At 52.3% G+C, this 25,218-nt stretch overlaps 1 protein-coding gene and 1 long non-coding RNA gene across 16 annotated transcripts; both read right to left on the bottom strand.

The window, feature by feature from the left end:
* Positions 1–1,962: 1,962 nt before the first annotated feature.
* TAL1 (TAL bHLH transcription factor 1, erythroid differentiation factor) lies at positions 1,963–21,881 on the bottom strand. Of its 15 annotated transcripts, none has more exons than XM_081492843.1 (7): positions 21,762–21,881; positions 20,932–21,017; positions 20,329–20,579; positions 15,073–15,232; positions 11,139–11,579; positions 9,778–9,872; positions 1,963–5,536 (listed from the first exon to the last, which is right to left on the bottom strand). In XM_081492843.1, the coding sequence occupies exons 5-7, from the start codon at positions 11,576–11,578 to the stop codon at positions 5,082–5,084; spliced, it is 990 nt and encodes a 329-aa protein (XP_081348969.1). In that variant the 5' UTR covers position 11,579; positions 15,073–15,232; positions 20,329–20,579; positions 20,932–21,017; positions 21,762–21,881; the 3' UTR covers positions 1,963–5,081. The 15 variants fall into 15 exon arrangements, with proteins under 15 accessions (XP_081348969.1, XP_081348966.1, XP_081348965.1 ...); XM_081492840.1 differs by having other exon boundaries at positions 20,329–20,531; XM_081492839.1 differs by having other exon boundaries at positions 21,797–21,881.
* On the bottom strand, positions 6,249–9,494 carry LOC145507062 (uncharacterized). The gene is made up of 2 exons (XR_014054531.1): positions 9,341–9,494; positions 6,249–7,269 (listed from the first exon to the last, which is right to left on the bottom strand). It is a non-coding gene; the product is annotated as an uncharacterized LOC145507062 (long non-coding RNA).
* Positions 21,882–25,218: the final 3,337 nt, after the last annotated feature.

Below are 25,218 nucleotides of genomic sequence, written 5' to 3'. Positions count from 1 at the left end.
CTAGCCTTGTCATCTCTGCCTGGTGGCCACAGAGCTGATGGACTTTTCCTGAGCTCTCTGGATGTGGACTGCCTTGCCCTCTCCTGGGAAAGGTCTGTCCGGAAGTGGGTGCTCCTCCCTTCCGCTTCTGTATCCATGACAGTCACACTGAGGCCTCCGCCCCTCCCCTGCGGCTGTTCTCACCAAGTCCACTTGCCAAGTCCAGTCAACACTCTCAGACCTTTTCTTGCTTGCCCTCTCATTTGCCTTGGGCTTGGCTAACCACTTTCTCTACCCCCCAACACCCTTTGGCCTCAGCCTCTGAAACACCATACTCACTCTCTCCTGGTGGTTCTCCTCCTACTCTGAGCACCCTGCCCTGTCTGTCTGCCTCTCATGTCCCCTTCACCATGCTGTTCCTCAGGTGGTGAGTGGCCGCACCCACCCTCACCAGTCACCCCATCCCATGACAGAGTCTCACCGTCTCTCTGCCCAGAGACCTCCTTGCTCTGGGCCGAGAAGAGGCACACTTGGCGTCTTTCAAAGCCGAGGAGCTTCCCTGCAGGCCAGAGCAGTATCCCCAAGCCCTGCATGCCTTTGCCCTCCTAGCAACAGTTGGAAGTACCCCAGGACAGGGGCGGCCAAGATCAAAGCCCAGCAGGATGAGCAACGCTCACCTCCAAAGAGCCAAACTGTGGGTCCTTTGAGTTCCCCTCTTGGCACATCTTTTTCCCTTAATACTAACCACCTTCTAACTTTCTATACAATCCACATAGCTGTTAGGGTAAACATTGACTGAAACCATCCACCCTGGTTGAGCACCACTGTAACCATTCTTGTGAGTTTTACGACAGGAGGTCCTGGTAAGGAACTCGGACCTAACAAGCCACCACCAACCAGAAGAATTCGGTAGAGGTTAAAAGAGGATGCCAGGGGTCCTACCACCTCCCAGAATCCTTCCTGCTGGCACCCATCTTGGCCAATGTGTGTGCTACCAGGAAGGACACTGAGTCAGACTGATTGGCCAGAGACAACCTGGAAATCAATCCCATCACCATAAAACTCAAGCCATGTGGCAGAGCAGTCCTTCTGTGTTCCCTGATCCTCCTGCTCTCTGCCCGGGTGCCCCACTACAATAAAGTCTCTTGCTTTGTCAGTACATGTGTCTCCTCTGGCAATCCAAGTGTTAGACAAGTACCCCCTTTCCCGCCCTGGAAGGGGTACCCCTTCCTGCAACATATCATTATGGTTGTGTGTGTCTGTGCGGTTACCATCTCCCTGCTGGAATTTAAGCAACAGGGATCTCGATTTTCTTCACTGCTAGTTCCGCAACACCTAGAACAATACCTGGCCTATGATAGGGTCTCAATAAATATTGGTTAAATGAACAAAGGGAAAAAAGGGTAAGTACTTTGTTGGAAATGCCTACCTGACTGCTGAGGTTCCTGACGATTCAGCAGTCTGCACAGAGGCCTCCCCAGAACCCAGAGTCCCTGCCTCTGTAGCAGTCTTATCTTGAGCCTTCACTCACTGCTCCCTCAGCCTCAGCCTCTGTCTCTGAGCTCCCCATAAGACTTGCACCCCCAATCCTCAAGAGCAGGTATACAAGCGGCAGCCTCCTTTGAGTCACTGGGGAACCTGGGACCCTTCTCTGGTGAGACCTAAACTGTCCTGAACCTACGATAAAACCACTGCCCCAGCCATAGAGCTGAACTCAACACACCGAGAGGACTCTCCACCCCAAGGCCTGGTGCCCAAAGCATGGGTACAAAGCACTGAGAAGAGGCCCCCCCTGCATGGGGCCTGGCAGAGGGAAAAGATCAGAAACCCTAAGTGGGGAGCCCCAGGGTAGAAGGTGGGATTGCACCCTGGGAGGACAGCTGAGTCCTGGAACCTTCATTTCAAGCGAGACAGGTTCGTGCCACGGCTTTAATATCCCAACTCTCATCCTGGGGATGCAACACGCAAGCATGGAGTCCAGACCCCTCTGTAAAACTTTTATTTAGAAATCTTCCCAATATATCCTTATATATATACACACATCATCACCACATGGGTTTTGTTGCTAAGAGTCACACGCCCACAGTGTTGGCCTCTGGGCTGTACAAAGGTCAAGGTACCTGGAGCGGTTACTCCTCTTCTGCAGAAAAATGCAGAGACCAACGCAATGCATCACGTACAGTACAACATTGACGGAAAGTGCTGGGCCCGCCCACAGGAACGATGCACTATGTACAGGGGCAAGCCTTTGGTGGGGGGCCACGTACCATTGAAATCACAAGTACGACGAGGCCACCCCCAAAGGCCGAGATAGTCGTGGGCTGATTACAGATGCTGTGCCCTTTGTTTTGCTTTCAGAAAAGGATAAAGGTTGTACCATCTTGTCGTTTGTCACTACAAATAAAAGAATATGAATTTTTCTTAAAAGACATGATTCCCTCTGGTCATTTAAAATCACCTTTGTCCTCCTCGTGTTTTTTACCATTTTTCCCTCTTTGACAGATATTATTCTTGGATGGAGAATATTCATGGGTGAAGAAGAGGCAGAGGAAGAAGAGTATGGTGGGGGGAGGTGCTGGAAATCAAAGTGAAAATGATGGATCTTCTCTGGTTCTTAACAAAGTCACAAAGCTTTGCCTACCCCTCCCTAGGCCTGTCTTGTGCTACATTTTACACATTCTGCTCACAATCCCGTATTTCTCATAGACTCCCTTCTATGCCTTGCTTTGGGATGAGACTGAAATGAGGTCAATCTGGAAAGATGAAGATAATCTAGAAAATCCTGAAGTGGGCTAACGTGGTTTAGAAGCTAAATTACCCAAATGCTGCACAGAGGCAGACTGGCCCACTGTCTAGGTCCTGGACTCCGGGTGAGAAATCCCACTGCAGGAATGATACTGAGAGCAACAGCATTCCTTATGGTCTCAAAATGCTTCTACTTCCATGATTCCATTCAGTCCATACCACAGCCCTAGGAGACAGGCCAAGCCAGGGTATTTATGAGAAAGACATTGAGAGAGAGAACTTTACCAGGTCACACTGCAAGTCTGAGAGAAGAGGGAGCCAGAAGCTCAAGCTCCTGTTAGAATGTATAATCCATCTCCTAAAACCCATCCATCATGCTCACTGTGGCCACTTTTCACTCCCAGGTCAAATTAATCCACTGGAAGCAAACACAGCCTTAAGACCTAGAACAGGTGTTCCATCTTTAGACAGATGGGATTCCTATAGAAGCTTCCAAGTATCGGAAAAGAACCCATCCAAATGTTTGTCAAAATATAATGGGTGGGGGGATGCTGAAATGGGACAGAGAGTGCTACAAGGGTTAATCATGCGGCTTCCATTCCCATGAACTGGACCTCACAACTTAAAAGGAAGATGGAGGGGAGTGCAGGGATCACCCCCGTGTGCACGTGACTGTCCCCAAGACCCTGCCACAGTGAGGCCAAACCACCAAGCTGGAGCCCACAAGACGTGAGGAGCTTTCCCGACAGCCGCAGTGACGGTTCTTCCACATCGCTATGGACAGGGCAAAGCCAGAGCATCAGAGCCGGCCGGGGTGACTTGAGGGCACAATGACAGGTATACGGGACTCGTGTGCAGCTTGCTCCATGGGCCTGGGATGTGGGTCACAGGCAGGCCTCGCCTGAAGAAAATCACATCCCACCATCTGGATTGACACAGGAGATCAATGAGGGGGCAGAGGTCCACTCTACAAAAGTATTCTCCATGTTACCAAGGGACTTGCAGTAAAATTTCTTTAAAAGATGAAGGATAAGGATTTGATTTACAAAAATGTCATGTACAACTTTTGGCGGGGAGCACTCCTCATGCATTACGCCAGCCTCCCATACACACTCGTGATGCCTGAAATCTGCAGACTCAGGGATGTTGAAGGTTCTGCTAAGTGAAAGTGAAGGTGCGTGGGTCTCAACTGGTCTCTCACTGGGCTCCCCAGGGCCTAGAGGTGGGGCTGGATCCTGGGTCATATCAGGACTCTGAGGTCCCAAAATAACTGAAGTCAAGCAAAATCCCAAATACCAGGAATTCATAGGACAGAATTTGTTGTCGATTCGGTTTCAGAACACACACCAGACCATCAGCCAACAGACATCCTGCAACAGGGAGGCCCCTCTGCACAGCCAGAACATCAGACGGGGTTGCATATCTCCTCTCAGGACCAGCACAGACCCCATCAGCACACTGACATCTGTGCCCCCCACAAACAGCCACATGTCACTGGGAATACAGGCAGGTAGCTCTGAGACACCACCATGATTTGAAGCCCATGTGCCCCAAACAGCTTTTGCTCAATTTCACTATTTCTCCTTTGTCTGCCTTCAAACAAAATCCACAGGGCACACTCACAGCCACAGCCTTGGTCCTCACAGCCACAAGCAGGAGGAAGGCAAATCTCAGTGGGAAGAAAGCAGAGCTTCGATCCCCAGGGCAAGAAGTAAGGGCTACTGGGGTTTTCTGACCCTCTGGCCCAGCTAGGTGAGAGCAGGCTGTGTCCACTGGCCGTCTTCTTCAGCCAGGACTTGAAGAAGGCACCTCAGGGCTTGTGACTCTCTGCAGCAGCTGGCAAGCTGGATGGACCAACGTGGGCCTGGGTGAAGATGAGGCTCAAGAAATGGCCAGCTATTGGGTACCTATATATTCGGACAGTGTGGCCACAAAAGCCACCCCAGCCAGCTTGGGAAGGGCTAAAGGCAAGGCAGAGGCTGCCAAACGCCTCGGGAGAGAGCTGACAAGCCCAGGTCTCAGCGAAGACAGGGCTTCCATGCTCCAGGCCAAAAGCAATGTTCCTTGAGCCTCTTACTTGAAAAGTCTTAGGGATTTGGAAAAGGGGAAGACCGTGCCGTCTTCATAAAAAGTACCTACCACTTTGCTCCATTTTACTGGTCTCCTACTGAGGCAGGAAACAGGAAAACCAGCCCCAGAGGCAGCTGGGACTCCCCAAAGTTCAGACGTCAAGGAGAGCTCATCAAGTCCATGTGCTCCTTCAGAGCTGCCCAAAACTCACCCCACCTTCCCTAAAGCCCATGGTCCCAGCAGCCTGAGGGCACCCTCCTGGCTGGTCCCGCGTGGCCCCAGACCCATCACCGAGGGCCAGCTCCATCCGCGGCAGGCAGCATGGCAGGATGGAGGCTGCGAGCTGTGTGCTTGGGTGCTGGCTCTTCTGTGTAGCTGTCCGGGCTGGCTGCCCCGTCCAGGGAGCTGCCACAGCTGGAGTTCGGGGAGAGCACGTCCTGTAGGAGATCCTCAGGAGGCGCGCTGGCCCCCCCTCCCTCACCCCCTCCGCCAGCCCCCACTACAGGGTCCTTGCCAGGCTTGGCCCGCTGGGTGCCTTCCTCCTCCTGGTCATTGAGCAGCTTGGCCAGGAAGTTGATGTACTTCATGGCCAGGCGGAGGATCTCATTCTTGCTGAGCTTCTTGTCTGGGGGATGTGTGGGGATCAGCTTGCGGAGCTCAGCGAAGGCCCCGTTCACGTTCTGCTGCCGCCACCGCTCCCGGCTGTTGGTGAAGATGCGCCTCACGACTTTGGTGTGGGGACCTGGGGGCAGGAGGACAGTTAGGAGAGTGGGCGGAGATCCCCCAGGGCATATTCTCCTGTAGGGAGAAGAGAAACCATCCATCGGAAAGCTGGGGAAACCGAGAACGCCTTCTTTCCTTTTGCTCAGAAAACTCTTTATTCATCTTTCAGAACCCTCAGCTGTCTTCTCCTCTCTGGGAATTTTCCCTAACCCCTCAGACAAGTCTAACCAACCACCATGGCCCTATAATCCCAAATCTCCATCACCCTTGATCATGACTGTATGTTTCCAAGCTTGTTTTCCTCTGTGAACTGTGAGACATTTTAGGACAGGAACCTTTCATCACTCATTCATTCATTCATTCACTTGTGCCAAAAGGAAACTGTGGAGCCAGACTTTCTGGGTTCAATTTCTATTACTCCCTAGACCGTAACTCTGGGCAAATTATCTAAACTCTCTGTGCCTTAACTTCATCACCTGCAAAATGGAGAGAGTATTAGTGAGCCAAGTTATAAGATTGTCATGTGGCTCTAACAACTAACACAGGCAAAGTACTTAAGACAATACTTGTCTCCAATTAAACCTTCACTAAATGTCAGTTTCATCCATTCATCCATTCATCAGTTATTTACTGACAACCAGGCACTGTGCGTCAAAACTCAACATTCAGATAACTAAGATCATGGCATCAGGTCCCATCACTTCATGGGAAATAGATGGGGAAACAATGGAAACAGTGACAGACTTTATTTTTGGGGGCTCCAAAATCACTGCAGATGGTAACTGCAGCCATGAAATTAAAAGACGCTTGCTCCTTAGAAGAAAAGCTATGACCAACCTAGATAACCAATTAAAAAGCAGAGACATTACTTTGCCAACAAAGGTCCATCTAGTCAAAGCTATGGTTTTTCCAGTAGTCATGTATGGATGTGAGAGTTGAACCATAAAGAAAGCTGAGTGCCAAAGAATTGATGTTTTTGAACTGTGATGTTGGTGAAAACTCTTGAGAGTCCCTTGGACTGCAAGGAGATCAAACCAGTCCATCCTAATGGAAATCAGTATTGAATATTCATTGGAAGGACTCATGCTGAAGCTGAAACTCCAATACTCTGGCCACCTGATGCGAAGAACTGACTCATTGGAAAAGACCCTGATGCTGGGAAAGATTGAAGGCAGGAGGAGAAGGGGATGACAGAGGATGAGATGGTTGGATGGTGTCACCGACTCAATGGACATGAGTTTGAGTGAACTCTGGGAGTTGGTGATGGACAGGGAAGCCTGGTGTGCTGCAGCCCATGGGGTTGCAAAGAGTCGGACACGACTGAGTGACTGAACTGAACTGAGGCACTGTGCTAGGCATTAAGAAATAAAGGTGAAGAGGACAGAGTCCTTGCCCTCATGGAGCTCACATGTTAATGAGGATGACAGATAATAAACAAGCAGCAAACAAATAACAAACAGACAGGAAGCTGAATGTAAATGAAAAGATGGAAAGGAGAATGTTTTAGCTGAGGTGGCTGGGGACAGCCTTTCGGAAGAAGTGATGTCTATAAGTGAAGTGAAAGTTGTTCAGTCGTGTCTGACTCGTTGTGGTCCCGTGGACTGTAGCCCACCAGGTTCCTCTGTCCATAGCATTCTCCAGGCAAGAATTCTGGAGTGGGTTGTCACTTCCTTCTCCAGGGGATCTTCCCGACCCAGGGAGGGAACCCAGGCCTCCTGCACTGCAGGCAGATTCTTTAGTGTCTGAGCCACCCTATAAGGGAAGAACTTAAAGTCAAAGACGAGCCAGCCAGACACAGGAAGGGAAGCTGGAAGGGCATGTGCAAAGGCCCTGAGCTGCAAAACAGTGGAAGCCAGCCGGGCTAGATTAGTGTGGGTGAGATCAGAGTAGGCTAGGTCCAGATTCCACAGGGCCCTGCAGTAAGATACAGGGATTTTATTCTAAGGGTGCAGAAAAGCACAGAATAAGAGCTTAGTGGATATTTGCTGACTAATTGGTCATGCTGACAGGTGGGAAATGGAGGAGAGAGCAGTGGGGAAATGACTTCACTGTGGGCTCTCTCACCACTAGGATAGGAGTGGAGAGACAGCCATGCCCAGGCTGTCTGAGGCTCTGGGCAGGCGTCTGAGGGCTGGCTCCGTCTCCCATGTCTACAGTGCACTAAATACACACTGGACCAATATTCACTAGCTCTCATGTACTAAGACTTGCAGAGCAGGTGCAGACACCAGCGTGCATGTATCGAGCACCTATGGTATACAAAGCACTGCACCAAATGTCCCAGCCTGACCAGGATTTCCCAAATCCAAGAATGGCAGAGGAGGGCCCCACTAGCTCCCAGGTCCCGGGGCTGAGGCAGCTAATTCCCTCCCAAACACTGACGCACAGAGCTAGCTCCTTGCAGTCCTCAGGATGCTCTGTGCCCTGAAGGAACTGCCAGTCCTGGGATAGTTGTTTGCCCTCCTCTGATGACCCTGGAAGCAGACCTCATAACATGGAAAGTTAGGTAGGCGAGAAGACATCACCTAAGACCCATTACTCATTTCATAGCTAGGGAGACTGCAGCCAGAATGGAGGCAGACCTTGCCCCTGCAAACCAGCTCATCAGTGCCAACACTTCCTGCTTGATCATCTCTCTCCTACAATCACACACACATGCACACACACCATGTGCCCAGTCACTCATCTCTGCCCACAGCGCCTTAGAAGCTGTCTTTCCAAACCCCAGCAGGCCTCCGCCCAGCTGAAAGTGTCAGTCATTCTTTTGTGACCCCATGGACTACAGCCTGTCAGGCTCCTCTGTCCATGGGATTCTCCAGGCAAGAATACTGGAGTGAGTTGCCATTTCCTTCTCCAGGGGAACCTCCTGACCCAGGGATTGAATACACATCTCTTATGTCTCCTGCAATGGCAGGCGGGTTCTTTACCACCAGCACCACCTAGGAAGCTGACTCTTCACCAAAGGTCAGACCCAGGCTGGGAAAAACACAACGCTCCTGCTGGGCAATCCTACCCTGGCCTGCACCATCAAAAGGACTGGTCCCTGCCCCGTGGCTGACGAGGTGGGCAAAGGAGCGTTATGGCTGCTGTCACAGCTAGAGCTACACAGACGCCAGAGGCAGCACCCATCCCAAGCCAGGTCCTAAAAGCACTTTACCCCACTGGCTCCTCAACAACCTGTGAGGAAGCTCTTATTCTCCTTACTTTACAAATGAGAAAACCAAGGCCCAGAAAAGTTCAGCAATAGGAATCCACATCAAGTCCTGACTTGAGACCTTATGGTATTAACAGCTCCACTTTTATGGCCTCCTTTTGGTTAAGTCTCTGATTTCAAAATTCTGCGGACATATCTTGCATCCTCATCGTTCCCTTCACCTCCATCTCTGTCTATTCCTCTCAGGTCTTTCTCAGATAACCACCCACCTCTCCACAGCTTCCTCTCGCCTGAGTCTATCCCTTGCTCCATGTCCTCTGTCTCATTCTCTCTGGGCAGAGTAGGTGCTTGGTAAACCCTGGGCATCCAGAGTGCACTGGGAACTCCAGAAAGAAGTCCTTGGGCTTTGAAGAGCCTGCTCTCCTGCCCCCTGGTGCTGGGCCCCCTCTACTACATCTGGTCAACCCTGGGAAGAGGGAGGGGGTCCTTCAAATGTCCCCCTCGTCCAGCTGCTTCCTGAAAGTTCAGGGCCAAAGACTACTCAGGTAGTTCACATTAAAAGTGCTGAAGCCCCTGGGATGAGGGAAGGGAGGGAGTAGGGTAGAATCTACTGTGTCAGGAAGGGAACAGGGACAAGAGGCCCCACTTTGCATGGACCTAGGACAAGACCTTTAAAGGTACAATTTCAGGCAAGGAGGAGACTCCAGACTCCAAAGAGGACTTGGGAGAAGGTGCAGATAATCCCTGGAGGTCGGTGCTTAGAGTCAGGGGCACCATGTGTTTCTGCCCTCCCCAGGGATCCTTGCCAAGTGTAGGAATGGAGCTAGAGTGGAAACAAAAATCAACAGTGGAGGTTTGGGCTAAGCACCACACTGCGTCCTCACTCCAATGTCCTCTCTTCCCCGGACTGTGTGGCAACCCCCAGCTCCACCCATGACCTCCCCTAGTCCCAGGTCAACAGGGCAAGGACTTTGACAGTTAGGGGCTCCAAGATAGCTCACCCATCTCTGTGAGACACCTAGGATGTAGTCCCTGATGGTCCTGCCTTCAGGGGCTGAACAGCTTGAGGGAATGCGTATACAAGTTGGGGGTAGGAGTAAACTCACCATCAGTAATCTCCATCTCATAAGGGGAGGGTCTCCTCTTCACTCGGTTGTTGGTGGCGAACATAGGGAAGGCATCTGGCTCCCCAAAGAAGCCACTGTAAGAGGCAGCAGGCAGACCACAAGATCACAGACCCTCCCCACCTGTTCTTGAGCCCCCCAACCCCTGGAGAAACAAGGGAAGCCCTGGTCCCTTCGCATCAGAATTAGGGCTATAAGGAACATAAAACACACACACACACAGCCCTCACCCAGCCTTTCTCTGTGGTTGACAAGCAAGGGGAGGGGGGCCACATACCTGCACACCCTAAACAAACACACACACACACTCAATGGCAAACACAGGGAACAAACACGAAAATGAACACACATCCTGCAAAGACATACTCCCCTTCCCCATACAAGTGCACAATCCATAGACACCTCTGCTCCCAAACAGGTGCTCACACAGGCAGACAGCCTTCACAGCTGGGAGTGTGCAATTCCTGCATCTCATAACAGCACCCTGTTCCCTATCCCCAGCCTCACCCCACCTTCACCCCAGCCCCATGGGGCCCATGGACAGACAACAGACAGGAAACCCTGACTCAGTCCTGCTGACATGCTCCCCCATCACCCACTACACTGGATTCTCCCTAGCTTCTTTCTCCAGCATCCGGCAGACTCCCCACTGCCCCACACTGTCTCTCCCTGCCTCATCTTCCTGTCTCCACCTCAACCCTGCCTCCTGCTCTCCACCACCTCAGTGGCCCCACCAGGGAAATGGACACCTTCACTCAAAGGGAGCACAGGTCCAGGCCAGAGATCGCAGCTCTAAGAGGAGGGGCTCAGGAGAGGAGGGAGGGGTCCATTCCCCAGGCGGGCCCCTTGGCGGGGAGATTCGGAGGAGGGAGCCCTCTCCAATCACTCTCACCTGTTCACCGAGGGTTGCAGAATCCAGAAGAATTTCACACCGGAGCGCACTGAGACACACTCTTGCCTGGTACTCACACACAAGACTCCTCCAGTCCATCCCGCCACCACCACCACGCAGCACCCCGCACTTCTGCTCACACCCAGCCGCATGCCTGCACTCCCCCTCCTCAGCTTCTGCGCTCCCTGCACGCCGCAGACACAAGCCACCCGCACACTGCCCCCTGCGTGCACACCCACATACACAAACGCATTTGCAGAGGGCTCCTTCCTCACTTGCACGGGGTCTCCAGCCTAGGCTTTTCCGTCTCCGGGTGTAAACCCTCCTCTCCCCCTCTCCGCGAGCTCAGCCACTCGGCCTGGCCGGGAGGGGATGGACTGCTCCCCACGTGCGGAAGGGGAGTCCCAGGGCCCGCGCCGCCTGCCCACCCGCCCCTCCCGCCGGCCCTGACCTGCCGAGCGAGGCCAACGGCTGGCTGAGGCTGTAGAGCAGCGCGCGGCCGGGGGCGGCGGGGGCCGCCAGCGCGGGCGGGCTCAGCTGCACCATGCGGCCGTCGCCGGGCAGTTCCGCGGGGGCCGAAGCGGGCGCGGGCCCGGGCGGTCTGCACAGCTCGGTGGTGGGCACCCGATGGCGCGCTTCGGCCGCCGCAGCCTCGCGACCCTTTAAGTCCCGCGCGGCACCGCCCCCACCGGCGGGGCCGCCCCCCGGGCCGCCGCCGCCGCGCGTGCCCAGCTCGATGACCGGGGGCTCCGCCGGGGCCGCGCGGCTCGTCTCCTTGGCGACGCCGTTCAGCAGGACCAGGTGCGGGGGGGCCATGCGGGCCTCTGCCGCGTCCCGTCCCTCTAGCGGGGGGTCACTGTGTGCCGCCTCGCTCGGCGGCTGCTCCGTCATCCTGCGGGTAGACAGACAGACAAGCGGACGCCCGCTCAGACCACGGCCCCCGGCCCACCCACGCTGGGGGGCGGGATGGGGCGAGGGGGTGGGGAGCTGAGGGAGGGGGTGAAGAGCGGAGGGAAACTCACGCACGGAGACGTGAGAAGACGCGGACCAACTGAACGCCACGTGGACACACACGAGCCCGGGGTGCTGGGGCCGGAGAGAAAGGGGGGTCTCCGGTTTGGGAGAAGAGAGGAGGATGCCTGGGAGACAGAGACTGAGGTGGATAAGAACCACAGAGACATTGGAAGAAAAGGAATACAAATACAGTCAGCGGAAGAAAAACAGAGTTGGGGGGTGTGGGGGAAGGAGGAAGGAAATGCAGAAAGAGGCGAGAAAGAAATATCACCCGTGCCCCTTCTCGGGCCGCACGGGAAGGGGAGGGAACACATCCCCGACCGACTGTGCTCTTCCCGCCCCCCTTTTGGTTTTGGCGGGGAACCTGTCGCGCGGAGGTGGGGTGCTTTTTGAAATCCCCCTCACCTTTCAACAATACGTGCCCCCAGCCTACCGCCACATACATACACCTGGAAATCTGGTGGGGGTGGGGGTGCGGGAGCGATCAGAGCTGGCAGAGAATTATCCAGAGGAACTCAACTCTCCCTTTCAGCACACATTCACCCTCCGACGGGGGTGTCGGTCCACACCCAACAAATCCACCTGTGTTCTGTGGAGCCGCTGGAAAACCCAGTGACCCTTTCCTCCCATCCGGACTACAGATGGGCCATCAGGGAGGGAAGAAGATGATCCAGGCCCTACCTCCCTGCACACTGTACTTCTTTCTGCTCAGCTGGACTCAGAAGTGAGGTGGGGTCTAGAAGGGAGGCCTGGCTGAGGCGGTGTGGAGCCCGGACATTCCAAGGGTAGTGTTCTTAAGGCCACTGGGCTCTGAGCTCCCATCCACGAATGTGAGGAAGGGGTGTAATGATGGCTGGGGAAGTCTCCAGCACTCACCCATCTCCCTTTCCCACTTCGGTGTTGTCTTCTGGGGAACAAGAGGACTACCTCACATATGCATTTAAAAGCACTGTGCAAATGCTCAAGTAAACATTGTTATAGACAGAGACTGGGCCCAAAAGGGGACTGCCTTGCCCAAGGTCACACAGAGTGGGACTAGAACTCCAGTCTCTGTCTTTGCAATCCTCCCCTGCATGCATGCATGCATGCTAAGTCGCTTATCTTCGTGTACATATATATCCATATATCCCATATATCCCCCATATACCCCATATATATCCCTCCCATATATCCCCCCATCTCCAACCAAGGACATTGCTCTCCTCCTCAACCATACTCCAGGGTGACTGCAGGCAGGGTGACTCCCCACTTCCACTCTCTCCCAGTTCCTCCATAACATGCCACAACCACGCCCACACACACAAACACAAAACGAAAACAGAAAAACTATGAGACTCTGGGTCCAGAGTATGAAAATGCTTATCACTTTTAATAAAACAACAAAAACATAATCAACGCGACAGGCTTTGTAAGATGTTCAAAATGAAGTTGCTGCTATTGGAATTATATAATTGGGGTATTTTATAACAGAAAACAAATATACAAAAATCCAACTCAGCCCCAAGCAGAGAATTCATTCCTGGCAGCCATTCTGCCCCTGCACTGCTCTGGACTAGTTGGCCTGGGAACCATCCTCCCACCCCAGAAGAAAGACGAGACCTTCTGAAACCTCCAGAGCTCACTCAGCTTAGTCGCCACCAGACACACAGCTGATGAAGAATCACCATTCCTATTATGCTCCTGCCCTGAGTCTGCCAGCCCCACGGGCAGGACCCCGAAACAACAAAATTCCCCTAGACTTGGTATACCCTGGCTACAAAGGCTGTAGGTCCGCAACACTTCATTGGAAGCGAGTTTATGATTATGCTGGAAACAATAGGTCTATATCCACAGAATGGGACCGCCAAGACATTTCAGTCACTAGAAATGCACCAGAGGTATACCACTGGAGACTTCCTGGCTTCCCTCAACAGTGAAATGCATTAGAAATATACAGTCCTCTGGCAAAACATACAAGCCCCAAGAGGCTGGCTCCCTACCTTACTATCCCCAGGCATTGTTGTGCACCCAGTGACACGTGCTTCAGTCTCAGCTTCTAAATGAGTGAAGAATGGTTCACTCTGCAATCGCCAAAATGAGCTCAAGCTCTCCTATGACACATTTATACCTTCTGATTAATTCTGAGGCTCTGAGTAGGATCAGATCTCAGAGGGGTGGGGGTGGTGGGAGCATGTATTTCAGACGAGTTGACTCTGGCCCCGAATGCTCTCTCCAGAAGCCTATAAATATCTGTATCTCTGAGATTCCCCCTGAGAAACCTGTAATTGGTCCCCTGGGCTTTGTGGCCAACCTCTCCCCGCCCCTCCTGGGACCTCAGGAAAACCCTGCTGGCTCTCTGCAACCAGGATCACCCAAGGCCAGGGATCCCAACTCTTGAGGAAGCCACCGGAGAATTCACTTTCGGTGATCGGTGACTAAACCCGATCACTTGGCTTCGATTAAGATTATCAAAACGAAAGCCTAGTGATTTTTACTTGTTTTTATTAGGGAAAATGAAGAAGGGGAGTGAGAAGATTGCAGATTTTGAACTGAACAGCACTGGACTATTCGATCATTACAACTCCTCTTTGTGCGACCAAATCCCAGCTCCAAGCCCCCTACCTTGGCTCATCTCCCGTTGCCAGGAAGGCAGCCGGATCATTTCCATATGTGTCTGAACAAGACCAGGGAACCTGAGAGCTCTAGGGGTAGACACCTGGTCTCTGGCAGTTCCCCATCCCCAGCAGGGAAAATTTGTGTAAAAGCAGCCTCCGCCATGCCCTGGGCTAGAGCCACTGCCTTAGACTCAGCCTCCAGTCGGTCCCTCATATTGCGTCCACAACCCCCCCACCCCAGCATGAACCCCTGGGGGAGCCCCAAGCCTGAAGGAAAACCACAATCACTCCAGAACAGAACTACTTTCCTGCTGCTACTGGTATGGAGGGATGTTCGAACTCAGCCCCACCCTAGGCCTGAGGCCCCCGCCGGGGCCCACCCAAGTTAGGACTGCATTAGCCAGGACGGCTGCGGCCTTCTTCCTCCCCGAGCCCCCCACCCCCCACCCACACACAACCTGACCTATCCGAACACAGCCGTCCCAAAGTTATGAGCCTTGTGAAACATCTACGGAACCATGGAGCGTTGGGGGGACTACAGTCCAACTAACTGTTCTTACCCGGGAAGGGGCCCTGCTGGAAGCCACAGTAGCAGAGGCCGCAGTCAGTGGCAGAGTCAGATCTCAGGATTCTCAGCTCTGGGTTCGTCCTCCTCTCCCCCTCCCCAATCTGAAACTGGACTGTCCTCTGTCCCCAGCTTTCCCCACCTTAGGCCAGATCCCAAGGCCTTCCTGGTGCCTGTTTCCATCAGCGCTGTCGTACCCGCAAAAAACTCACCTGGGGCATATTTAGAGAGACGGGCCCCTCTGAATAGGATCTCCACTCCTCCGGCCAGAGACAGGTGGGAGTCAAGGTCCAGGTTGTGGACGGGGGTCTTTGCTCTCCCCCTCTCTCACTGAGAGCCCGGCAGTTAGGCCGCGGTGTGGTCCTGGGCGGTCTGCCGCGCCCAAAGCGAGTTTCCAGGAAAGATGGGGGTGGAGAGAAAGGGAGGGCAAGAGGGAGGGAGAGAGAGAAATGGGGGTCAATGGCTGGGTATTACCTCATGTCCTCCTCAACCAGCCCTGGGGATCGCCAGCAGCTTTCCACCCCCGACCTGCAGGTGTTTGAAGCCTCCCCCGCACCCCCAGAAAAAAGAACCCTACACCTGACCAATCAGGAATAACTATATAGTCCAACAACAACAGCCCGCAGCAGACTGCCCTGAACATTATCAGACCCTCCAACCGGGACGTCTGGTTCAGTGTGGCCGGTTTGCTTTCTAAGCACTGACTCGTCTACAACGGTTGGCTCTGGAACCAAAGTCAGGCGGGTCAGAGCTGCGGCCACAGCACCGGAGTCGTCTGCAGCCTGGCTTGGGTGGGTAGGGGGATGTGTGTACCAAAAGGGGGATCCAGTCTTTAGACCGTGGTCGGTGGGACAAAACCTCTGAGAAGCCCCATTCTCTCTCTGACTCTCACCGCCCCACCTCCAACCTAAACCGAAACCAGAACCCAATTCCAAAGACTACTTTCCAGAAGGGATACAACACAGTCTCAACCGAGAGATCCGAGAGAATAGGGGGAAGGGGGCAGAGAATCTGATGTATCCAGGTCCCTTTTTTTTTCTTCCTACCGATTAAGGGAAACAAACAAACAAAGGAAAAAGGATGATGAAGGGGAAAATAAAGAAAGCAATCAAAAAAAAAAAAGAGAGAAAGAGAAGGAAGGTCTTCCCTCCTCCTTCCAACCATCCCCTACACAAGATTTTCGATTCTTCTGTATTCAGGTCGGCAGAGTACAAGGGAATTCTAGTAATTCTTTGCAGCAATAAACAAGGAAAGGAGGGAGGGTAAAAATAAATCCAATATTGCTTCCCAGGGTGTAGTGGCAGGGAAATTTAGTTCGTCTTTTCTTTTTTTCCCCCCTCCCTCTGGAAGGTTTTATTTAATTTGTTTTGCTGAAATCGTTCAGTTTATGGCCACACATCGAAGTCCTGGATTAATAGCTAAGGCCACCTCTTTTTTTGCCCTGGCTTTAGTGGAAATACAGTAATAACTGTTCCCTGCAGTTTCAATCCAATGCAGGAGATTTTCTTTCTCCTCTTCTAATTCAAAAGGGGGGAGGGGTGAGAACAAGGGGAAATCCAATTGTGCCCGGTGTCTTAGGTTGGGGTTAATTTTTGCTTTAGGATGGAGTCTCTGTGCTCTTCCCTCTCTCCATTTCTCTCCTAGTCACAAACCCAGCAACTTAAAAAACAGCGCTGGTGGGAGGAAACCCCCGCTGCTTTGTTATCGCCCCAAAGAAGCTAAAAGGGACTAGTCGCTCCTACATGATTATTTTAATTAAAATATGATGGTGATGACGATGACTGTGATGGTGATGATGACATTAGCAACCACAACCACTGGCAAAACAAAATCCTTTCTTTCGGAGCTAGGGCAGCACTGACCCCGTCCCTCCATGAAGCCCGGCCCTGGTCCTCGATGTGACGGGGTACCTGACCCACGGGGGAATGTCGCTCACCCGGGGAAGGGGTGGAAAAATGTTCCTTGGAGATGATCCCGAAGTCCCCACCCGAGGCGCGAGGCCTGGAGAATGCGCCCATTGTCTTTTCCGGGCCTCTCCCGCAGACCCCGGCGGCCGTACCCGTGAAACTGACCAGAAATGGACGAAGCCTGAGTGCCTCGGGAACCGAAGCTGGCGGCTACCGGCTTGAAGGCGCGGGCCTCCGCGAACGCTGCTCAGCTTCCAGCCTGGAAGAGGCTCCCACTCACTAACAAACCCCTCCAACACTGAGGCACAGACTGGCCTCCGGACAGAGCAGCCGCTGATCCAGCTGCTCATCCAAGCCAACACTGGCTTCCGAATACATCATAAATTGGAATAAAATGTGAAATCCCTCACCCCGCCCCCATGCCGCCTCCTCAACTTGCGCATCCATCTCTCGCTCGTTCGCCCTCCCCTCCACCCCGCAACGATTTACAAATGCACTTCCAAAGGACACTAGCACACAGCCACACAACCCGCGATGGACAAGGCCACTCGCGGTCCAGCCCCATAGAAGGCAAGCAAAATAAGCACAGCCCAACACTGCCCCACAAGCCGACTCGGTCAGGCCCAAACATTGTCCAGCAGGACACAACGAAACCGATCAAAGGCAATCGCTCCTAGGCGTACGACCCAAGGTAGTCAGGATCACGCACGTCCGACACAACGAGATCATCCAAACACAATCGCGAAGATCAAGCAACCCCACATACATGTCGAGAAGGCAAACGAGCATAATTGTATATACAACGATGAAAACGTAGAAGGGCCTCGGAGAATCCAAATCTATACACCGAACAGCACAAGCACCATCACACTTGGACACACAACCTGTCGCCTAGAAGACCACACTCAGAAGTCAACACTGTCCACAGCTCACACACGCACTCTCAACAATTCCACTGCATGCCCACAACCACCAAGAAGAAACAAAAACCAACCACCGCCTCGCGCATTTCTGTATATTGCGTAAGAAAAAAGGGAAGGAAGGAAGAGAGTCTCCGAGACGGGAGGGGCGGCGACGGCGGCGGCGAGCGCAAGGGCGTCCCTGGAAAATGCCCCCCCATCGAAAGAAACCATGGGAAAAGGAGCGAAACCTAGTTTTTGCGAGCGGGCAAAAAGAGGGAAGAAATTGACGGGGAATTCCGTGAGAGGCTGCAGGTTGCCTTCCCCTAGAAAAAGGCCAGAATGCTCACGTTTTGCCGCTACTGGGGGACGCGTGTGGCCATTTTGAGGCCTGGTCCTTAGTGCCGAGCCCTCCCCTCCCCCCGGCCTCGTCTCCGTTCCCCCGCCCGCGCCGCGCCGCGCCGCGCCCGGCTCCTCCGCCGCCGCGCTCTAATCCCGCTCACGTTCTAGGCCTCGTTAGCATGGGCCGAGGCGCGCGGGGGCCGTGTGCGCCGCGAAGATAAGGCACTGCCGCGGGTCCGCTCGCCCCCGATAAGCGCCTCGGCCATTATGGGCCAAATGATTCATTTTAATTTGGCAATTTCACCGGAGGGGAGTGGGGGCTGGTTGCACGGCTTTGGGACCGGCTCCGGAATGCGCCACGGAGAGAGCTGGGAGCTCTGTGTAGGACCCGGCGGGTGCAGCCTCATTACAGATCCCGAGGCCTCCCGGGAACCCCCGGCTCCCCACAACCTCAGTCCCTCCTCCTTCCAGACACTCGCATCCCAGCCAGACCACAGCACCCACACGGTCACATCTAACCCTTCCTTCCCTGACATCCATTCATTCTAGTGTCCTAGATACCCGAATTTCAAGGAACAGTTCCTCTTAGCCCAGAAAGCTCCCCAGCCCCCACCCCTCACACTCCCATCCCCCTCAACCTTGACTCTCTTCTGCTCTAAAATGGAGCTTGCTTGCCTGAATGTCTGGACTGAGGTCTCTCCAACGGGCTCTAGGGAGGAGGAACTGGTGTCAACGAAGAGTTTAAAATATCCATTCTACTGAGTTTCAGGCTGAGCCCAGAGCTCGGGAACATTTAACATTTTAATCTCACTACTGAAGCACTTGTGGGCTTCCCTGGTGGTTCAGTTGGTAAAGAATCTTACTGCAATGCAGGAGACCCGGGTTCAGTCCCTGGGTCCGGAGGATCCCATGGAGGAGGAAATGGCAACCCACTCCAGTATTCTTGCCTGGAGAATTCCATGGACAGAGGAACCTAGCAGGCTACAGTCCATGGGGTCGCAAACAGTCAGACAGGACTGAGTGACTAACACATTCTGTACAAATACTAACTCATTTAGTTCTCACAAACAGTTCTAAGAGGTTGATGCCATGATCTTCAACTAACAGATGAGGAAACTGACGCACAGAGAGTAAAAGTAATCTCCCCAGTGTTACAGATCTATTGAGTGGTGAAACCTGAGTTTGAAGCAAATTTGGCACCAGAGTCCTCCAGAGCCTAGGCTTGGAGGACAGATCTGGGCTCAACTCATTGCAGGAGCCCAGATCTGTACTGTGGCCTAGAAACCTGGGTTCTGTGAGTGGGTAGGCAGTGAAAAATCTGGCTTAAAACTCAACATTTAAAAAACGAAGATCATGGCATCTGGTCCGATCACTTTATGGCAAATGGGGAAAGAATGGAAACAGTGACATGCTTTATTTTCTTGGGCTCCAAAATCACTGTGGACAGTGACTGCAGCCATGAAATTAAAAGACCCTTGCTCCTTGGATGGAAAGCTGTGACAAACCTAGACAGCATGTTAAAAAGCAGAGACATTACTTTGCTGACAAAGGTCCGTATAGTCAAAGCTATGATTTTTTCAATAGTCATGTATGAATGAGAGTTGGATCATAAAGCAAGCTGAGCACTAAAGAATTGATGCTTTTGAACTTCGGTGTTGGAGAAGACTCTTGAGAGTCCCTGGACTGCAAGATCAAACCAGTCAATCCTAAAGGAAATCAACCCTGAATATTCATTGGAAGGACTGAGGCTGAAGCTGAAACTCCAATCCTTTGGCCACCTGATGCGAAGAACTGACTCATTAGAAAATACCCTGATTCTGGGAAAGATTGAAAGCAAGAAGAGACAGGGACAACAGAGGATGAGATGGTTGGATGGCATCACTGAAGAACAGGAAAGCCTGGCATGCTGCAGTCCATGGAGTCGCAAAGAGTCGGACACGACTGAGTGACTGACACACCACAAGGCAGTGGGCTCAGCCTGTGGAAAGTATATGGATTCATTGTTTTACTGTGGAAGCTCAAATACTACAAATCATGTAGATATGAACCTCGGCTTTCTTATCTGTAAAATGGGAGGATAACACCCAGAGAACTGTTATGAGGGTTATATAAGATGATCTTTAAAAGATGGTGAGGGCAATAATTTATGGAACCTTGCCCAGGCTGACATCCTATGCACTTGCATAGAGTTCTGGTTATCATTATAGAGAAGGAAATCAGGTCATGAAGAGATGTGACTTTATCAAAGCTTTCAGTGACCTAGAGGAAAAGCCAAGACCCAAACTCAGTTACCCAGTTCCCAGTCCCCAACTCTACCCACCAGGCCAGGCTTCTTTGTCCTTCTAGCATCTTGGTTTTGAGCTCCTTTTGGAGCCTGAGAATTCACAGAACGAGTCCCATTCGAAGACTGAGTCCAGAGTGTGTCCAAAGCCCGAGTCCAGCTCTTCCTTGGCTATCAGGTAACTCTCTCTGAAGATTCAGTTAATTCAGTGCAGCCTGTTCCCTCTGTTCCTCTTGTGCTCTCTGGTGGAAGTCAGGATACCATGTGGACACGGGTAACTTTACAGAATCCTATGGAAGAGAGGCTACCCATGTCCTGGGAAAAAGTCTTATTCCTGGACTTGCCACAAGGCCTCCTCTGCCCCAGCCACACAACTGCTGGGCAAGGGACTCAGGGGAGAGGTCTCTGTGGTTTATTCAGCCCCATCTCCCCAGAGCTCTAGCCCCACTTCACCCATTGTTAGTTACCAAATTCTGCCTCTTTATTCTTCTTCTCCTTCTTTTAAATATTTATTTACTTGACTGCACTAGGTGTTAGTTGTGGCATTGCAAGATCTAGTTCCCTGACCAGAGATTGAACCTCGGGCTCGCTGCATTGGGAGCAAGGAGTCTTAGTCACTGGACCATCAGGGAAGTCCCTGACCTTTTCCTCTTGAAGCCTCTCCGCAATAGGGGTGGACTTTCATCTCTCCCTTCTCTGGTTCCTGTTGCCTTTGCTTGGCTGCATCACTAAATAGAAAGGGTAGGATTCAAGTAATTCTGAATTCAAAGCCCAGCGCTACCACCCTTGGGCTGTGGCACCCTTGGGCAAATCATTTCACATCTCTGAGCAACTGCGAAAAGGGAGAGCCCAGCCAGGGAATGCTTTCTGAGAACTGATGCCTGGACTGAGATGGGAGAGTGGGCTGAGGGGTAGCTTAGAGGACTGAGCATTGAGAGCCTTCCAGGTAAACCAAGGGCTGGAGGAGAAGAACTTGAGGTTCATAAAAGGAACAGAAAATAGTCCAGTAATGGCTGGAGCAAGGCTGTGGACAATTCAAAGAACTGAGGAGGGGACCATTTTGTTTATTTGGTTGGGTGTGGGGGCGTAATGTCCTCTACAGGATCAGATTTGCATTTCTAGAAAGCTGTTTGGCTGCAAGGTGGAGAAAGGGTGTGTAGGGGTGGGAAGGATGTGGGGAGGTTAGTTCTGAAGACAATGCAGTGATCCAAGAAAGGGGGATTGGAAAGGGGACTAGGGTGTTGCCAGGAAAATGGCAAGAGGCAGATGTAGATGGCACGTATTTAGAACACAAATCAGGTTTGTAAGAATTGGGTTGGCAGGGTGAGGGGCAAGGAGAAATCCAGGAACCCTCTGGGTTTCTGGCTGTATTTGTGTCGATGGGAGTGTTACTCCTGGTGATGGAGGCTTGGAAGCCAAAGGGAACGGGAAGGGATTCTGCATTTAGTTTTAAATGTCTCGAGTTTAGGTGCCTTGGAGGAACCGCTAGGCTGTTGGATTATTTTACAGGGCATTAAACGACCCCGCCGGGCACCCCAAAGGCTGTGAGCAAGGAACAGGGACCGGTACGGCTTTTATCAGCTTTACTGCGCAGAGAGAGAGACGCGCGGTGAGGTGAGGTTTCCCCACCCCCCTCTATTCGCGAAGCTCCAGATTCTGACCGTCTGGCAGCCATCGCGACCCGGGCCCCAACCCCCCGCCTGGGGCTGGGGGCTCGTGACGTCTACACTCTCCCCCCTTCCTGGTTTCCGACGAACGATGGAAAAACGGAAACTGCGCGCTGAACGGAGCGCCGCCCGAAATAGCATCTGGTGCCTGTCGGTCAGCTCACTGTCCGAGTGTCCGGGAGCGAGTGACGCTACCCGCGGCCCCGCCAGGAAATGCCACCCCTCCTCCCCCCGCCCCAAGCAGGGGCCTCGCGCGGGCCGGCAGGAAACCCGGAGCTCCTGGACTGGGGATGTCGAGGTGGAGGGGACGTGAGGACCCAGACTTGTGCGTCTGGAGTCTGGTCCTGGGAGAAACAGTCTGGAATGAACAGCGAGCCCGGCTTTGGGCCTGAGGGCATCGTCGTCGCCACTCTCTGACCTGTCCCCCATCCCCACCAAGGCGGGGTTCTTCTCCAAACTTGAGGCTTTAAATTTTTTGGAAGTGTCTCTGCCTACCCCTGCCTCTGGGTACTAGGCAATCGCTGAGCTTTCTCCCCAGAGCTCGTTCCCTGGAGGGATGTGGTGTGTGTGTGTGCACTGTGGTGAGCAGCTAGTTTATTTTCAATACGCGTTCATGGTGGTACTATGTGTCAGGTGCCAGCCCCAGCACTTCATAACTATTAATTCAGTTGATCCTTAAAATAGCCCAATGAGGTGGGGACTACCAGTACCTCCATTATTGTAGGTAGCCAGCTGAGGCCCAGAGAGGTTGAGCAACTTGCAGAAAACACCCAGCTGGTAAGTGGTGGAGCCAGATTTCACACTTAGGACCAGCTGCCTTCAGGCTCTGCTGCTTCCAAGGGCAGCAGAGCAAGTACAAGAGTAAGGCAGTCTTGAGTTCCTGCCCTGCTCCCTCACTGGTCAGCTGTATGTATGTTTCTAGATAAATTACCTAATCTCTGAGTTTCACTTTGCTCCTCTGTGGAAGGGAGATGATAATTGTCTGTACATCATACTGTTCTTCAGTTCAGTTCAGTTCAATCGCTCAGTCATGTCCGACTCTTTGCCACCCCATGGACTGCAGCACGCCAGGCCTCCTTGTCCATCACCAACTCCCAGAGTTTACCCAAACTCATGTCCATTGAGTCGGTGATGCCATCCAACCATCTCATCCTCTGTTGTCCCCTTCTCCTCCTGCCTTCAATCTTTCCCAGCATCAGGGTCTTTTCCAACTAGTCAGTTCTTCACAATGTTCTTAGGATTTTGCTTTTAACAGTGAAAACTCCAATTTGAGATGTCATTGTGTTCCTCTTCCACTTGCATATGACCATTGTCTCTATTTTGGTCCTCATTCCTTGCCTTGGAAGAACCCTGGCCTCCGCCCCCCAGTAAGCACATCTGAGCCCAGAATTCCAAGCTTGAGATGTGGGGAGAGTCAACTCTGTGCTTCCAAACCCAGTGCTGCCATCAGAATGCAAATGGAAAAGACCTCACTCATTCATTCGGTCGTTCTCAGAGGGGACCATCACCACAACCTGGGAACTTGTTAGAAGAGCAAATTCTCAGGCCTACCCTCATGCCTACTAAAGTAGAAACTCTAAGAGTGAGGCCCAGAAATCCATGTTCTAACAGAATGTCCAGGTGATTTCTGATGAGCACCAAAATGTGAGGACCCTTGCTCTAGTTTATAAGCCTCGTCTATCTCAAAGGCCAATTTGAGAGAACTGAATGTATTGAGTAAGCACTGTGTTTCCTGATGTTTTGAAGCCATTTCCCTTTCCCTGAACCCATGCTTCTTATGGGAGCATCCAGAAGACCAGAAATGCTCCCCAGAATTATAGAGCCGATAGTGCCTGAGTGGTTTCTGTCCTCATGAGGAGAGAATCCCACAGAGCTCTGCTATCAGTGGTTTTGCTCCCAGGACTGTCAGGAAAGGACAGAAGAACAAGTGTGCAGCCACCAGCCCTCTGACCAGCAAAGAGTTGTTGGTCACCCAGACAGGGCCTCGGCCTTCGTGTAACATAAATACTTACGGGTGGGACCCCTGGACAGATGAGGGGGACTTCATGTGTTGAGCACCTACTGTATGTGCCTGTACCACTCCTTGCTTCTGCTTCCCTTCTGTTACTTCACCTTCCACAATAACCCTGGTGGGCTGCTAGCATGACCCCAACTTTAGAGATGAGGAAAACAGGCTCATCTTATCCAAGGTCATTCAGCTAGTCTTGTCAGCTTGGGTCCCATGTCAGCTTGGACCCAACATCCTTTCCATTCCTGCTGACTGTAAGGAAATATTTGCTACATTGGGAGAACTACTTCAAAATCTTGTGATATGTCCTAGTTTAAATCCTCTGTGACACTAAAGAAGATAAATAGCCAAAAATGTCATGGAAAGACGCTCAGGACATATGAGGCATATGAGCATATGCCTCAGCATATAAGGCACTGGTACATATCCGGGGACACAAGAGGAACTAAACTGATGGTGTTTAGGAAGTGGCAGACACATCTGCCAGGAAGTAGGGTCATTTCCTCTGACCCTCAGTTTCTCCATCTGTAATGGGAATGTAATGGGGCGAGGAAACCACAGAATTCCTCTCTCCATTTATCTCTTATCATTTCTCTCACTCTGCCTCTCATCCCTGCCACCTCTGTCTCAAGCTTGTGCTTTCTCTGTCTCTGTCTCTCTCCCTGGGGCCGCTCCTTTTTTTCTTTCTGTCCCTGATCCTTACTCACTGTCTCTGTGCTTCTCATCTTTGCCTCCTTCCTCTTTTTCAGTCTCCGCTCCAGCTCCCAGTGAGAACTCCAGTTCCCCACAGGTACCTGTAGCAGCAGAACATCCTGGTTCCCTTGTCGTGTTTCTAACGAGTCAGTCCTGACAGTTATAAGCAGGTCTGTCAGCTGTCCAGGGCCAGGGTGATGGGGTGATGGAAAGGAGGGTAGAAAGTGAAGGGGAGAGTTTGTAAAGCCACCATCTAAAGACACACATGGTCCTACTGGACTCTGTCACCAGCTCTTGAGTCACCAGGAAACACCGTGGCACGAGCCCTCTGTCCACATGGCCTGGGTCCTGTGTGTTAGCTCAGAATGCCTCCCACACACAGGACAGGGCCTGATGGTGTGGTTAATTATGTGACTGATTGGTAGACCACCCTAGGCTAGACTTACTCCTCTGCTCCTTAGTAATGCAAGTTACATCACTTTTCTGTAACTCGGTTTCCCCATCTCTAAAGTGGAGGCAAAAATAACATGATTCACAGGATTGTTGGAAAGATTATGAGAT

Source organism: Giraffa tippelskirchi, chromosome 5 (genome assembly GCF_054371585.1).
Source record: "Giraffa tippelskirchi isolate mGirTip1 chromosome 5, T2T-mGirTip1v1.2.pri, whole genome shotgun sequence".
Lineage (NCBI taxonomy): Eukaryota > Metazoa > Chordata > Mammalia > Artiodactyla > Giraffidae > Giraffa > Giraffa tippelskirchi.
This window is presented reverse-complemented; position numbering and strand designations above follow the sequence as displayed.

Coding starts and splice junctions, on each gene's coding strand:
- TAL1 (XM_081492836.1), bottom strand. CDS start 12,146: ATGTATGTGGCGGTAGGCTGGGGGCACGTATTGTTGAAAGGTGAGGGG. Junction 9,873..11,138: donor CCGTTGGCCTCGCTCGGCAG/GTCAGGGCCGGC, acceptor TGCCTCTTACAG/TGGCTTCTTTGGGGAGCCAG. Junction 5,537..9,777: donor TGAGATGGAGATTACTGATG/GTGAGTTTACTC, acceptor TCCTGCCCCCAG/GTCCCCACACCAAAGTCGTG.